Source organism: Lipophrys pholis, assembly GCF_963383615.2.
Source record: "Lipophrys pholis genome assembly, chromosome: 15".
Classification (NCBI taxonomy): domain Eukaryota; kingdom Metazoa; phylum Chordata; class Actinopteri; order Blenniiformes; family Blenniidae; genus Lipophrys; species Lipophrys pholis.
In genome coordinates, this window is record NC_137642.1 from 27,651,112 (window position 1) to 27,666,341 (window position 15,230).

The 15,230-nt window shown below is 49.9% G+C and overlaps 3 protein-coding genes across 5 annotated transcripts; 1 reads left to right on the forward strand and 2 right to left on the reverse strand.

The window, feature by feature from the left end:
• Positions 1-1,543: 1,543 nt before the first annotated feature.
• aifm2 (AIF family member 2) lies at positions 1,544-5,297 on the reverse strand. The gene is made up of 9 exons (XM_080482414.1): positions 4,608-5,297; positions 4,249-4,426; positions 4,062-4,177; positions 3,823-3,942; positions 3,655-3,747; positions 3,478-3,586; positions 3,221-3,373; positions 2,071-2,271; positions 1,544-1,995 (listed from the first exon to the last, which is right to left on the reverse strand). The coding sequence occupies exons 2-9, from the start codon at positions 4,424-4,426 to the stop codon at positions 1,844-1,846; spliced, it is 1,122 nt and encodes a 373-aa protein (XP_080338540.1). The 5' UTR covers positions 4,608-5,297; the 3' UTR covers positions 1,544-1,843.
• A 1,578-nt stretch (positions 5,298-6,875) lies between these two features.
• On the reverse strand, positions 6,876-10,391 carry lrrc73 (leucine rich repeat containing 73). Its single transcript, XM_080481176.1, has 7 exons — positions 10,147-10,391; positions 9,642-9,931; positions 9,401-9,561; positions 8,650-8,772; positions 8,467-8,567; positions 8,046-8,316; positions 6,876-7,065 (listed from the first exon to the last, which is right to left on the reverse strand). Exons 2-7 carry the CDS (start codon positions 9,911-9,913, stop codon positions 6,995-6,997), a joined length of 999 nt encoding a protein of 332 aa, XP_080337302.1. The 5' UTR covers positions 9,914-9,931; positions 10,147-10,391; the 3' UTR covers positions 6,876-6,994.
• A 2,224-nt stretch (positions 10,392-12,615) lies between these two features.
• Positions 12,616-15,185, forward strand: mea1 (male-enhanced antigen 1). 3 transcript variants are annotated; one of them, XM_080482101.1, is made up of 4 exons: positions 12,616-12,730; positions 13,630-13,978; positions 14,054-14,162; positions 14,287-15,147. In XM_080482101.1, the coding sequence occupies exons 2-4, from the start codon at positions 13,646-13,648 to the stop codon at positions 14,460-14,462; spliced, it is 618 nt and encodes a 205-aa protein (XP_080338227.1). In that variant the 5' UTR covers positions 12,616-12,730; positions 13,630-13,645; the 3' UTR covers positions 14,463-15,147. The 3 variants fall into 3 exon arrangements, with proteins under 3 accessions (XP_080338227.1, XP_080338228.1, XP_080338226.1); XM_080482102.1 differs by having other exon boundaries at positions 12,617-12,714; positions 14,287-15,185; XM_080482100.1 differs by having other exon boundaries at positions 12,638-13,269; positions 13,401-13,978; positions 14,287-15,185.
• Positions 15,186-15,230: the final 45 nt, after the last annotated feature.

Sequence of the window (15,230 nt, forward strand, 5' to 3'; positions counted from 1 at the left end):
ATACACACAGAAGTCACGTGATGTTGATTCATTCAGTGTAATTGGTCTGAGGTGTCTTTTCTTCTCCCCTGTGGTTGTGTAATGTCTGTGTTTGACCAGGAATCGTTTTATTTTATTAAACAAAACAATAAACTCGACTTGATTTAAAAAATCTATATGAAAACAAAAAAACTAGTGAACGATTGGAAAAGTTAATTTCTGTCTCCAGAGGTCAGATCCAGATGTTTACAGTCTCCAGAGGTCGGATCCATACAGTTTCCCATTTCACCATCTTCAGATGTGTTTAATCTGAGTGGAAGTTCTCCCAGTTGATGCTGGACATCTGAATTTACCTTATTGGGGATGAATAAAGTACTTAGCTCTATCTATCTATCTATCTATCTATCTATCTATCTATCTATCTATCTATCTATCTATCTATCTACCTATCTATCTATCTATCTTGGACTCAGGTAATTGGAGTTTGATAACAGCCAACAGTCAAATATTCTGATTACATTTCTGCTTATTTGGAACCTGAAATACTTCTCAGTAAAACTGAAGAAACCTGAGATCAAGACTTACTTATGTAAGTTGTGATTATAGTATTGTTAATGTAATATCCTTCAATATCACCTGTAAACATTTAAAGTGATTCAGTACATTAAACGACATAAAGTTGGTGTAATACCAGCTCAGTACACTGGGTGGCAGCAGTGACTCTGTTCCTGGGTGGCACAGAGAATCAACGCACCCTCTGCTGGTACAAAGTGGTATTACCGGCTTAGTGGCTCCAGGAGAGTCTGCTCTGCTTACTTTGAATCATAATAGAAAACTTTCTCTGAAGTTTTTCTCTGAATTAAGGAGAAATGTTTGGTAATTTTTTTCAGAGTCCTTCTGTTTGCTTAAATCTTCACGAGTTACTTCCACAGGTTTGTTATATTTTAGAAGCAAAATTAGGTTTTGTGGGAATAAAGGGAGAATTTATTTGTTTCATTTCACATTGTTCCTGTTTTTCATTTCATTTTCGGTGTGATAATTTATAAATCTGCAGTCTGTCCGATACATGTAATGCTCAACCTGGGAGTTAGGGGGCAGTACTGAGTCACTACTGACTGTTTTACTGCTGGAGAGACATGATGTCCCCTCTAGTGGTAGAAGGTCGTATTATAGATTGAGACGAGCTGGTACTTGATTGCACCTTTAAGATTATTGTTACCTATATAAGTCATCCGGTGAGGTAGGGGGCAGTAGTGAGTCAGTGCCTGTGATTGAGAATTTCATCCTGTTTACAAATCAATTTGCAGGGCTAGCTGGTACAGGTACACACAACACGTATACATTAAAGGACGAGTTATTTTTACCCTTCAACTCCCACATTAAACATCTGAGAGACAAATTACTTTTTTACTTTTACATTTTTACATCACGATGAAGTACTCGCTGCTTTTTTTTATCTCATAAAGTAACTTTTCCTTTTTTTTTCTTAAATGTAACTGCAAACTGTAATCAGCTGCTGCAGTATTTGTCAGCAATCGGCAGATAGAATGAAGGCAAAACGAACAACATTGAGAATCTGCTTTTATTTTATTTTGAAAATTATAAACATGGTTAACATGAAGGAGGCGTCCCACAAAGATCTGTTGATGGTCCGGAATTACATCAAGGTAAGGCACCTGGCGTGTGCGTGTGCGTGTGTGTGTGTGTGTTAGTGTGTGAGTGTGTGTGTGTGTGTGTGTGTGTGTGTGTGTTAGTGTGTGAGTGTGTGTGTGTGTGTGCGTGTGTGTGTGTGTGTTAGTGTGTGAGTGTGTGTGTGTGTGTGTGTGTGTGTGTGTGTGTGTGTGTGTGTGTGTGTGTGTGTGTGTCAGTGCTCTGTCTGCTTCATGTCCCACCAGCTCTTCCACACCAGCAGGTTGCGACTCTTTCCGAGAGCGACGAGGAACCGAGGGAGCTGGTAGCCGTTGAACTGGCCGACGCCATCGTTCCATCCCATCGCCATCAGCATGGTGACGTTACCTAGCAACCAACCACAGACCAGATGAAGGACATCCATCTCAGGACCGGCGGGGAGACCCGGCCTCGCCACGTTACCTGTACGATAAGTCGTCAGCTCTCTGCCACACGCGCCGTTGATGATGTTGGTGACGGCGACCACGGCGTGCAGAGCAGCGTGGTACGCCATCTTGGGCTCGTTCACGTTAGCGCAGTCGCCGGCGGCGAAGACGTTGGAGAAACCCTCCACCTGCATGTGCTGGTTGACCTGCAGGGCGCCGTTCTCCGCCATGCTGGAACCTGAGGGAACACAAGGTGGCGTTAGCAGGAGCCGTCAGACCGCCGCAGCCGCCGCGACCACAGAGGAGCTAAAGTCTCCTCAGGCGGATTCCGCAGGAACAACGAGACGCCGTGTTCTCGTTCCCTCTGGAGGCTCGTGAACCAGTCAGCAGGTCTGGAGGAGGTTCCGGTCCGATTCAGTGACCAGTTCTTCAAACCAGCCTTTGTTCTCTCAGATACACCGAGACGAAGCGACCAAACACCGGGGGGAGTGTTTCCCACTCTGAGGTTGGACTGGTTCAGACCGGTTTAGAGCTGGCCTCGAGACGGCTGTAGGTCCAGGACCGGGTTCACGGTGGTCCTGGACCTGTTTGGGCTCCTGGTTTCGACCCTGGTCCAGGTCCAGGTTGGTGTTTAGAAATAGTTTTTGAGCTCTGGTGGTTTGACCTTTTGCTCTTGAAACACATCTTGAACCCCCCGTTAAGAACTGACCCTTGGTTCTGGACACTTCCTGGTTCTGGACACTTCCTAGTTCTGGACACTTCCTGGTTCTGGACACTTCCTCGGTTCTGGACACTTCCTGGTTTTGACCAGGACCAAGACCAAGACCAGGACCAGAGACCAGCAGAGCAACAGGAAGCTGCTTTCCTGCCACGCCCCCTGGGGGGACGAGACTGCGACTGTCATCGTCGTCCAGCTCGTCGACACAAGACAAGACGGAACTCTGACAGAACGTGAGACAAACTGTGACAAATGTATTTAATTGGTGGAACACCGGCCGTTACCTGGTGGTGGTCTGGAGTCCAGGTGCTAGAGTGGAGGTTTCACACAGCAGAGAACCAAGACCTGATTCTGGTCTGGTTGAGACCGTCTGACCAGTTTAGTGTCCAACTACTTCCTGGACTGGTCCCATGCTGGTTTGTAGTGTGTGTGTGTGTGTGTGTGTGTGTGTGTGTGTGTGTGTACTGACTGAGTGTGGACTGGTAGGCCGAGGTGTTGATCCGGAGTCCGGTGCAGGAGATGATCAGGTCTGTAGTGAGTCTGGTTCCGGTCTCAGTGAAGACCTGCATGTCCTTCTGGGTGGAGTTGAGCTGCAGCTGATGGAGGTCACACACCTTCTCTCCTGTAACACAAACACAGGGTCATGAAACCGGGTCAGGCGGACCTGCCTGAGTCCTGCAGTTCTTCCCGGGTCGCTGGTTTTCTGCCCGGGTCCCTCGGTCCTACCCAGCAGCAGCTCCACTCCTTTCTCCAGCAGGACCTTCTTGGCCTGGTCTCGGACACCTGGCAGCAGTTCTGCGTCCCCCAGGTCGGTTCTGGGATGGATGAGGACTACCTGGGGTGGCGAAAGGTCAGAGGTCAGAGGTCAGCCTGGCTCGGGCCCCTGGGTCTGAGTAGGGTTACCTTCTTGGTGGGGAACGCCGTCTTGACCTCAGCAGCCATCTCCACCCCGGTGGACCCGCCCCCCACCACGAGCACCGAGTCGGCGGCCTGGACCTGCACACACAAGGGGGGGTCAGACAAGCCGGACCAGCACTGGGGCTTCAGACCCCCCGCCGGCCCGGTCCAGACCTCACTGATGAAGTCCTCGTACTTCTGAATGGCCGTCTGATGAGAAGAAACCGTGTTGAACTTCCCAGGGAATGGCCCGTCGGTCCCGGTGCAGAGGACCAGGTGAGAGTACCGGATCTCCTGCACAGAACCGGGTCAGGGACAAGGATCACCTCCAGGCGGCCAATCAGCTGCTGCCTGCGGTTACCATGGAAACCCCCCCATACTCACACACACACAGACACACACAGCTTCCTCACCTGCCCCCCCTGAAGGACGACCGTCTGGCTCTCCAGGTCCACTCGCTCTACGCGACCCTGAACAAAGTCCTCTCCGAACGTCCCGGCGTACCGGATGAAGGTCCTCCGGGCGAAGCCTGGCCACAGGTCAGAGGTCAGGGGTCAAAGGTCAGGGGTCAGGGGTCAGGCTGCAGTGTGGCGGCGTTACCGGGCTGTACAGACGCTCGCAGTGCGCCCACGTTGTGATGAAAAGCGTCTCTCATGTCAATCAGAGTGAATTTAACTTGGTGGGATTTAAGGTGCTGAGCTGCTGCGATTCCTGCGAATCCTCCGCCGACGACCACGACGTGGAGGTCCTGGAGCTCCGAGGACACCTGGGAACCCATCTGGGAGGGGAGGGGAGGGGACACCTTATTTCATCACAGATACTTTTGATATTTTAATCAGGTTTTTGAATTTTTGAATTAAAATTATTAGAGCTCTTTTCCACTGAGACACTTTTCTTCATCTCCTGCAGAGAAATAAACAAACCATCAGTCTGATCGGTGGAACCGGAGGTGGACTCACCTCTGCTCCTCTGCTCCTCTCTGCTCCTCTGCTCCTCTCTGCTCCTCTTCCTCTCTGCTCCTCCTCCTCTCTGCTCCTCCTCCTCCTCTCTGCTCTCTCTCTCTGCTCCTCCTCTCTGCTCCTCTGCTCCTCTCTGCTCCTCTGCTCCTCTCTGCTCCTCTGCTCCTCTGCTCCTCTCTGCTCCTCTCTGCTCCTCTCTGCTCCTCTGCTCCTCTCTGCTCCTCTTCCTCTCTGCTCCTCCTCCTCCTCTCTGCTCTCTCTCTCTGCTCCTCCTCTCTGCTCCTCTTCCTCTCTGCTCCTCCTCCTCCTCTCTGCTCTCTCTCTCTGCTCCTCCTCTTTGCTCCTCTTCCTCTCTTTGCTCCTCTTCCTCTCTGCGCCCTCTCTCTCCTCTTCTTCCTCTCAGCTCCTCTGCTCCTCTTCCTCCCTCTCTCTGCTCCTCCTCTCTGCTCCTCCTCCTCTGCTCCCTCTCTTTGCTCCTCTTCCTCTCTGCTCCCTCTCTGCTCTCTCTCTCTGCTCCTCCTCCTCTCTGCTCCCTCTCTTTGCTCCTCTTCCTCTCTGCTCCCTCTCTCTCCTCTTCTTCCTCTCTGCTCCCTCTCTTTGCTCCTCTTCCTCTCTGCTCCCTCTCTCTCCTCTTCTTCCTCTCTGCTCCTCCTCCTCTTCCTCTCTGCTCCTCTCTGGTTCTGTTCTGTCACCGTGTTGTTCAACTCCTCGTGTTATTTCCTCCTCCTGACGTCACCAATTCTCATCCAATCCCAGCGCGACCCCCCGAGGGGCGGGTGCTCCTGATGCCTTCGCGTTCTGTCGGAGTTTCAATATAAGATTAGATAAACCTTTATTGGTCTCCAGGAGGGAAACTGCTGAGTCACGGTGAAAAGACACACAGAGAAACGTTCAAAACAACAGAAGGAATTAAAGAAAAGTTTCTTCTGAAGTTCTAAAGTTCTAGAGTGGAAGAGAAAGCAGCAGAATGTTATGGACAACATACAGTTAATGTCTGTGATGGACTGGACACCTGTCCTCACCTGTCCTCACCTGTCCTCGTCCATAGTTAGCTGGGATTGGCTGCAGCGCCCTGCGACCCTGACCAGGATAAAGTGATTTGGATGGAGTTTGTTACACACACACGCACACACACACACACACACACACACACACACACACACACACACACACACACACACACACACACACACACGGCTGCTTCGCTCCTGCGAAAACTTTAACTTGTTGTTTTATTTCCTGGTTATAGAGAACATCTCAAGAACCTCCACTGTCCCACTGAGATGTTCTCCAAATGTTCTCCAGATGTGAGGAGAACAGAAGAGTTCAGATGTTCTAACAGCAGGAGACGATTAGTGAAAACATAAAAAAAACATAAATCATTTCCTTCCACGTCACGTCGTGTTGGTCTGTTGACAGGAAATCCAATAAAACACGTTTGTGTTTTTAATGTGACAAAATGTAGAAATGTTCAAAGGGGATAAATACTTTAAAAAGATACTCTGGAAAGAGAAAGTACTTGAGTACTTTGACTCACTGTGGACCGAAGTGTTGAATGTGAAGTTTGTTCGGTTGTTCTGTTCACGTTTTAACTCACAGTCACGATATACAAACTTTAAAGTTCTCCTATCCTCCAGATGTTCTCCTCCTCCTCCTGTTCTCCTTCTCCTCCTCCTCCTCCTCCTCCTCCTGTTCTCCTCCTCCTCCTGGTCTGGTCGGTCCAGAAACCTTCAGTATTCTAAGTTTCTAGCTCCTCCTTGATTTTCCTCCATTTCAATATTGGATCATAGGAGCTGCATTCAGAATCTGCTGTGTCTGTGTGAGCTGGACTGGCTCCGCCCACACATGCCCATCTTGGGAAGAGGAGGAAGTACTTCCTCTCGTGGTGCCATGTGCCAGAGCAGAGCTGCCTAATTGTGGGAGGAGTCAAAGGGAGGGCCTACCTTGATTGGGATTGGCTAAACCCCCGATGACACTATATAGGGTTTGATCTCTGATTGGCTGGTTGGAGCAACACACTTTTTAAAACCTGAAACAAGCCAGGGACAGAGAGGACAGACTGTCTTCACTTCTGGGACGTCAGTCCAGGTATGGGGACGATTAGTACTGTTGAAAAACATTTAGGAAGTGGATTTTATATACGTAATATGACCCCTGTAAGTAAGAGTCCTGCTGTTACTCGGATACTTTTTCTGAGGTGAGAGACAAGAACCACACAACAGGTTGATGGTAAACGTGTGACCGAAGGACCAATCAGAGCCTTTGTTTCGTAGGAAGCTGTAAACAGTTTTATTGTTGTGACATCAGAGCAGCAGGACCAATCAGCAGCGCCGTAGCTACATTCATCATTGAACACGTGACGTCAGTGCGTGTGTGAGGGGGCGGGGTCACATCTCGGTCTCAGCCAATAAGCTCTCACCTACACCTGACGTCAGCAGCACCATCTGGGGGGCGGGGTCTGTGGGTCAGAGAGACACCAATCAGCTTCGGCCCGCCGGGAGCCAATCACAGCGCAGAAGCAGACTTAAAGGAGCTGCTTCTAAACACCCGCTAGCCGCTTCCTGTGTTTGTGCTAAGAAACACGTGGAACGGTCCGTCCGAGGCTCGTCAGTAAAACGTTCTGTTCTACTCTATTTACACTTGAATCAGAAAAAGCTTCAGTGTTTCCTCCGCGTTCGATCGTAAAGGAAAGTTCTGGTAAAGACGAGATGAAAACAAAACAATAAGAAACCTGAGAAATAAAACACGTTTTACTCGTTTAACTCGAAGATTTTAGTTTTCTAGCAGGTTCAGTTCAGATCCGGGGTAGGGTTGCCATGGTGATGACCAGGAACCCGGCAGGTGAGGTTGAACTCACTTTAAAGAGGCGGATCCAAACCCACACAGACTGGAGGAAAGTTGTGAGAGTCCAGTTTCATCGATATGATAAAACGAACGGATCAGCTCGTTTCTCGAACCTTCACAGGAAGCTCGTTAAAACGCTTTACTTTGAAGAGTAAATGTGTGACTGAGGAACTTCCTGTGGTCACTTCCTACAGACACAAGGTGACGTGGCATCGCCAAAGAAAGCAGATTAAATAGATTAACACCGTGTAAGTCGGTCCACAACGCTCCGGTTCTGTACTGGCGGATCTTCAGAACCACAGAAGAAGAACCGGCCGTCCATTAATACGGATTAATAAGAACTGCAGTCACAACTACAAACAACACAAACCTCCTACTGTCACCAGGACGTCTAAACACCACACAGGACCGAACTGGACCAGGTCCGCCAGGTCTACAGGGACCGCACTGGACCAGGTCCACTAGGTCTACATGACCGGACTGGACCTGGTCCACCAGGTCCACAGGAACCGGACTGGAACTGGTCCACCAGGTCTACAGAGACAGGAAGGGTGGGGGTGAGGACGGGGGACAGAGGCAGCGTTCAGCCCTTACTGCTGTGGGGGAGCCAGGCCAGGGGCTGGTACTTGTCTCTGATTGGTTGGTACTTGTCTCTGATTGGTTGGTACTTGTCTCTGATTGGCTGCAATGCGCTGCTGGAGGTGGGGCCTGGGAGCATGAGGGGCGGGGCCTCACGATCCTCGTCCTCCTCCCCCTCAGACAGCAGGTCACAGATCTGCTGCTGCAGCTCCGGAGTCACGTCGTTCTCCGTCAGAACCAGAACCTTCAGGCTGGTCGGGTAGTTCTCAACCATGTCCAGAAAAACCTGAGGACACCAACAGAACCACAAACCAGAATCAGAACCAGTACCGTGTCCAAGTCAAGAATCAAACTCTAACCAGAACCAAGTCTCCACTAGGAGGCACCAGAACCTCCAGTACCTTTAGAACAGTTACCTGGTAGCACGGGGACTCACCTGACCAGACTGGTTGGTCAGTCCGGTTCCTTCCAGGTCCAACACTTCCAGAGTTCTGCTGGACGCAACGGCAACCGCTAGCATCCCCGCGATCTGGTCACCTGGAGAACGTCAGAACCATTAGAACCATCAGAACCCTGTTGTGTGGCCGTGGTGTTCCTGTGGATGTGTTGCCATGGTTACCGAGGGGGTTGTAGTCCAGGTTGAGCACACGCAGCTGCGAGCTGTGAGCCACGGCGATGGCGAGTCGCGCCCAGCCCTTGGAGCTGATTCCTGGGTTGGCGCTCAGCGTGAGCTCCCTCAGACCTGCAACCCAAACCAACCATTAGTCACCCTGGACCTCCGCCAGGACCCGCCCTCCGGGACCAGGTCACACCTGAGCTGTGGGAAACCTGCGTGAGGAGAAACCTCAGGGACAGCGTTGAAGACACTGAAGGGTTAAAGACCAGAACATTGGCCGGCTGCCAACAGGTGAGCCGGAGACTTCAGGTCACCCGAGTCCTCTGACACCCTCGCTGAAGCGCCGCCCTCAGACTCATGAATTATTCAAATGGGTCTCATTTTGTTTCTACTGCGGAACTGTGTGTGTGTGTGTGTGTGTGTGTGTGTGTGTGTGTGTGTGTGTGTGTGGTGGGGGGGGGGAGGTACAAAACTCTGCGATCAGGTGGTTTTCAAGTGGTGCTCGCAGGGAGTCTGTTTTGAAAATGGGTGGATTCAGTTGACCTCCAGTTGACCTCCAGTTGACCTCCAGGACCCCGACATGACAGTGTTTCTCTTCCAAGCTGTAATCTTTGTTTTTGTTGCCACATTTTTTAGCAAAGTTTCAGCGTGACGTCTTCCAGACTGAAGAAGATTCTAGGTGGTCTTCAAGGCTCTATGTGGAGCTCTAGGTGGAGCTCTGGGTGGTCTGTGTGGACCTCTGTGTGGAGCGTACCTGACTTGGCTCCGTCCGGCGGCAGCATCCCACAGATCAGACCCAGAGCCTGGTCTCCCAGCATGCAGTCCCCCAGGTCCAGGCAGACCAGCGTCGGGTGGGAGGTCAGGGCGGCGTTCAGGGTCACCAGGCCGGCGTCCAGCAGGGGGCTGCCATGGAGGCTGGAGGACAAGTACGTCAGACCACGTGGTTACCTGCCGGCAGCGGCCAATCAGAGGCCAGTGTTCAGGCGTGTACTCACAACAGGGTTTGCAGGGAGCGGTTGGCCTTCAGGGCGTCCGCCAGGTGTCGCGTGCGGCTGATTCCGGAGACCACGCCCAGGTTGAGGTTGAGCTGAGCGAGTGAGCGGGACTCCGCCACGCTGCGGCAGACCCGGCTGAAGTCGCGGTCGGACAGCTGGCAGCCGCGGACGGACAGCAGCCGCACGCTGTCCTCCTTCAGGCTCTCGCAGATGTCCTGGACCTCGGCTGCCGACAGCAACTCACCTGTGATCTGGATGGAGGCCGGCAGCATCCTGGAACACCTGGAACCCTGCAGGGAAACAGCTGCAGCCTTAGAGACGCTCTGCCCTCTGCTGGTACACGCCAGTACTGCTGGTCGGGAACGGTACCTGGTCCAGGTGAGCTGTGGAACCTGATCCGGGTCAGGTTCCTGTTTAGACCACTGTTCTGAGGTCAGACATGACAGCACACCTGAGCCAACCGTTGACCAGCGACGTCATCCTGTAGCGAAGTTAAACCGATTACCTGATCGATGATGGATCGGCTCACGCGGGCAGGAGGCTCGGGACCGCTGACGTCATCGTTAGCCGCAGGCCACGCACCGGTTCCGACCCGCCACGGCGGACATCGGGAGGACCGAGCGAACCGGGACCAGCGGCGGAGAGGCGGGGGGTCGGTGTCCTGCAGCCGGCTGCAGCTCCGTCTGGCGGTCGGTGCGGCGCCGCGAGCCCCGGTGTGTTTCTGCAGGTGACCGTTACTACGAGATCCAGAGAGGGGCGAGGACAGAGCGCTCACTCCCGACCGAACTCCCGACACCAAACTCTCATTGCTCACTCTCATAATTAATATTAATATTATTGTCGCGATTAATAAACAATATGAGGAGCTCGGATAACTGATAAATGTCAATAACTGGTGACGTGAGTAATAAAACGTGTACTCTCCCAGAAATATTTAATGTTTCATTTGTTGTTTTCAGGTTTATTGCGTCACATATTTCCGACGGAGCCTCACTTCGTGTCATTAGACGATCTTTACAAGTTCTGCTTCATTTCCGGTCGAGCCTCTTTCATCCTCTCGGATAAGTGTTGCCATGGAAACAAAAAGCTCCATTTACTGTCTCAAGTTTCTGTTTGTGGAAACAAACAAACACCTCTAAAAATTAAGAATTATTCCAACACACACACACACACACACACACACACACACACACACACACACACTCTGAAGTGCTCACAAACATACACGCGGTTCCACGCATAAATAAACACATTAATAAATACACGTTTTCTTTTTAACAGAACTTTATTTGTTAAAATTGCATGATTTAGTTGAATTCTCTACTGCCCAACTTCTGTTTAAAGCTAATAAAAATGTGCTACCTGCAAGAATACAAATGCTTTTTGCACGCACAGAAGGGGGATATAACCTGAGGGGGTGTGGGGGGGGGGGGGGGGGGGGGTTAAACCTGAGGGGTGGATATAACCTGAGGGGTGGATATAACCTGAGGGGGTGTGATAACTTTAAGGTTCAAGCAGTGTCTTCCACTACGAAAAGTATGTGTGTGTCTGTATGTGGAGTTAAACTCTGGAACAAAATGGGAGTAGAGCACAAACAATGTCCAAATATTCATCAGTTCAAATCAAGATATAAAAAAATGGTATGGTCCAAATACCAGAAGGAGGAAATGGGTACTTGAACTGATGAATACAAAGTGATGTATACTTTAATACTTTAATGGTCAGATCTAGCTAATGATGAAGTCTGTTGTTGTTATTACTATTATACTATTGCAGTTGTTATTATTGTTATTATTGTTGTTGGTATCATTATTTTTATCATTATGGTTGTTATTATTGTAAGAGGATATAACATGTAATTCAGTTAACAAGAAATAACTAAGTGATTATATTGTATTAGTAATATCTTACATTATCTAACAGACTATATGTCATGGCTGTTTTTGTTGTTGTTTTATTTTCTGTTTTATTTTAACAGTGTTATTGTAGCAGCCACATTATCATTATTATTTAAGTTAATGAACAGGGGTGGGAGTTAATAAGCTTGTCTTCTTCCCGCTCCTTTTCGAGCTCGAGTGTTGATTTTATTTTTTCTTTTGTTGTATTTTTTTCTGGCTTTTATGCCTGTGTTGTGTAGCTCGAAATAAATTTGGAAATGAATGAATGAATTGAACAAAGAAGGTACAATTCTTCAAACACACTATGCGCTCACAATAATGTATAAAATTCAACATTTTAACTTCTATATGATAAAAGGGTTGTCAACCTTTTAAATAGAAAGCACAAATTAAATATATGAATTGAGAGGAAACAAGATAAATGCAAAGGGGGCAAAGGTAGTCATTGTTCTTTTTTGGAAAGGATTTGATGAATTTAATGTTTTTTTTGCGTGTTCATAATATTCAATATTCTAAGGTGTTCTTCAAATTCAATAAATAACTTAAACAGGCAGATTTTTATTTCTTTAGCTTCTTTAACAATCAAACACAACCAAAAGAAAAAACTCTAACAGACACGAATAACACAAGCATATGACAGGTAATTCTAAAGTTTTTTTAAAAATATTTTCAACATGATCTAATAAAAATGTAAAAATGACCAGGCGAGCAAAGGGTCTCAATATTCTTTATGTAAAAGTTCTTTAAATAGTTTACTGTTTATTTTTTTGTGTGTTTATGTTACGTAGTGTTTTAATGTGTTCCTTAAATTCAATATAGCACTTAACAAAATTAGGGTTTACCTTTGCCAAACGGCATTTGTTAATGTGAAATTTTCCAATTAGAATTGTGAAATCAACTATGAATGCTTTGTCTTTATTTTTGTAATCATGATATTCAATTACATTTTTACAATCAATTTCTTTATATAATTGTATATATATATATATATATATATGTAATTCCCAATTTTAGCCCATAGGGTAGTTGAATAAGAACGTTCACGTTGTTTTATTCTGAAAAGTTTGCATAGTGACGCTGCCGTTACGTGACGTATGCGGAACTGTCAGTGCAGCAGCTGCAGCTAGCAGCGGCTAACGGCTAACTGCAGCAGCTCTGCGCGGGCAGACGGACAGGTGAGGACGGGGACAGGTAAGACTGCGCACCGGTGGCCGGTTGGTCACCGGATAGATCAACACTCAACCGTAAAGTAGCGGCTGTCAGCCTCGTTAGCTGTTAGCCTCGGAGCTGCTCTCCGTCCGTGCTCCTCGGCGAGGTACCCGGATGTCAGTCAGACCGGGAATCGAACCCACGACCAGGGGGGGCTGGGATAGGGTCAGCTCCGGTCCGGTTCGGTGCAGTCAGGCCCGGTTCGGTCAGTTGCGGATAGCTAGCAGAACTTGCAGTACCGCGATGACGTCAGTGAAGTAAACTTATTACGAAACAGAAATTTTCAGTGAAATTTCTCTCTGGCAGTATTTCTCCATTTGATGTGTACATTATCATCTATCTGCCCCCCAGTACTGCCCCTCACAGGGTTTCTGCCCCTCAGTATTGCCCCACAGTGTTTCTACCCCCCACAGTGTTTCTGCTCCTCAGTACTGCCCCTCAGTATTGCCCCACAGTGTTTCTACCCCCCACAGGGTTTCTGCCCCTCAGTATTGCCCCTCACAGTGTTTCTGCCCCTCACTGTGTTTCTGCCCCCCACAGTGTTTCTGCTCCTCAGTGTTTCTACCCCTCACAGTGTTTCTGCTCCTCAGTACTGCCCCTCACTGTGTTTCTGCCCCTCACAGTGTTTCTGCTCCTCAGTACTGCCCCTCAGTGTTTCTGCCCCTCAGTGTTTCTACCCCTCACAGTGTTTCTGCTCCTCAGTACTGCCCCTCAGTGTTTCTGCCCCTCAGTGTTTCTACCCCTCACAGTGTTTCTGCCCCTCACAGTGTTTCTGCTCCTCAGTACTACCCCCCACAGTGTTTCTGCCCCTCACTGTGTTTCTGCCCCTCAGTATTGACCCTCACAGGGTTTCTGCCCCTCACTGTGTTTCTGCCCCTCAGTACTGCCCCTCCTTGGATGGAAGTGAAGAGCCGTGTGATGGGACCAGAACGAGTCTTGCCGAGCTCCGAGGACGAGCTGGGGGAGGAGGAGCGTCCAGCAGAGGCGGGGCTGGCGCCAGCAGGAGGCGCCATATGGCCCGGCGGGGAGGCGGGGGAGGACGGGGGAGGCATGGAGGTGGATGGAGAGGAGGAGGAAGAGGAAGAGGAGGAGGTGGTGAACAGTGGAGGTTACTACTACCAGCCTCTGAACCAGGAGCCCAGCGAGCAGCAGGAGGAGGTGGGGGAGGAGGAGAGGGGGGAGGAGCCTTCTCACACTGACTCGCTGCAGGAGGTGCAACACAGGATAGAGGTGAGATCCCCCCAGATACAGGTGACTTCACCTGCCACCGCCTCCGTCTGTGTCTCACCCGTCTGTATCTCACAGGTGATGGGGCTCCACCTCCCAGAAGCTCCGCCTCCAGACAGCGATGACGAGGACGACCCCGAAGTGGCAGCAGCTCAGCGGAGCCGAGTGTCCATACCGATGGATGCAGGTGAGTCTTCCTGAGCAACGCTGTGATGTCACGTCCAGGTGTGGCGACGTCACGTCCAGGTGTGGCGACACGCCGAGTGACGTCACCTCCGGGATTGGCTGACCTCTTTCTGCCCCTCCCACAGACCACGTGGAGCTGGTGAAGAGGACGATGGCGGCCGTGGCGTTGCCGTCTCTGGGCGTGCCGCCGTGGGCGCGGGAGATCTCCGACGACCAGTGGAAAGACATGGTGCAGCACACGCTGGAGAGCCGGCAGAGCGCCGCGGCGCCACGCCTCCCGCGCCGCTCCAACGTTCCCTGAAGGCGCCACGGCAACGTCACTGGGACTTGAATTCACTGCTTATGACCCTGAACTCACCGCGGCGCCTCACATTCTGAACACCTGGCAGACCGTCCCTGAACGCCTCATTTGTTTCGACGCCGCGTCTGAGAATCAACAGATTAGTTACTCGTCACCAAATTGGATGCGCCTGAAAAAGTCGTCCCCCCCCACAAAAGATGGAAGTCTTAACTCTTCACCCGAGTTCTCTGCTGGACCAACTGACTCTGACCTCACCTCTGGCGTTCGGCTTCTCACCCGTGTGAATGTGGACCAAGCAGACTTCCTGTGGACTGAAAGTGTTGAACGTGTGAATCGTGATGTGGATTAGAACGTTCCAGGAGACTCTCACCTGTGTGAGGTCGACATGGCCGCACAGGTGAAGAACATCGTTTACTCTCCGCATGAATTATTGTGTTTGTCATCAACTAATAAAATCTTTTTGGAAAAGGCTTCTCACCTGCGTGAGTCCTGCTTTTTAGAGAGAGAGTTAAGCCCCACCCACTCCGACCTCTGCATACTTCAAGATAAGAGCCGTAGTTTCTGTGGCGTTCAATTAAAACATGAAATTAAATCTTCAAATGTGAGAGAATCAGATGCTGCAGGAACTTTCCTTGTACTTTTATTTTTTCTCTGTACATGAACATTTTTACAAAATCCGACGGGACTTGGTGGTTCTGGACCTGAATAAAGGTTATTTACAGGATGAAGCAGTCTGTCCAGCGACCTCTGGGGGGGCGGGGCCTATTC

What these genes read in the sequence shown, in the direction of transcription:
- aifm2 (XM_080482414.1), bottom strand. Translation starts at nt 4,426, where the DNA reads ATGGGTTCCCAGGTGTCCTCGGAGCTCCAGGACCTCCACGTCGTGGTC. An exon ending in GCGAGCGTCTGTACAGCCCG is followed by an intron (nt 4,178 to 4,248) that starts GTAACGCCGCCA and finishes ACCTGTGGCCAG; the next exon opens with GCTTCGCCCGGAGGACCTTC. An exon ending in ACGAGGACTTCATCAGTGAG is followed by an intron (nt 3,748 to 3,822) that starts GTCTGGACCGGG and finishes TTGTGTGTGCAG; the next exon opens with GTCCAGGCCGCCGACTCGGT.
- lrrc73 (XM_080481176.1), bottom strand. Translation starts at nt 9,913, where the DNA reads ATGCTGCCGGCCTCCATCCAGATCACAGGTGAGTTGCTGTCGGCAGCC. An exon ending in GCCGGACGGAGCCAAGTCAG is followed by an intron (nt 8,773 to 9,400) that starts GTACGCTCCACA and finishes TTTGGGTTGCAG; the next exon opens with GTCTGAGGGAGCTCACGCTG. An exon ending in GGCCTGGCTCCCCCACAGCA is followed by an intron (nt 7,066 to 8,045) that starts GTAAGGGCTGAA and finishes TCTGACCCACAG; the next exon opens with ACCCCGCCCCCCAGATGGTG.
- mea1 (XM_080482101.1), top strand. Translation starts at nt 13,646, where the DNA reads ATGGAAGTGAAGAGCCGTGTGATGGGACCAGAACGAGTCTTGCCGAGC. An exon ending in AGGTGCAACACAGGATAGAG is followed by an intron (nt 13,979 to 14,053) that starts GTGAGATCCCCC and finishes TGTATCTCACAG; the next exon opens with GTGATGGGGCTCCACCTCCC. An exon ending in GTCCATACCGATGGATGCAG is followed by an intron (nt 14,163 to 14,286) that starts GTGAGTCTTCCT and finishes CCCCTCCCACAG; the next exon opens with ACCACGTGGAGCTGGTGAAG.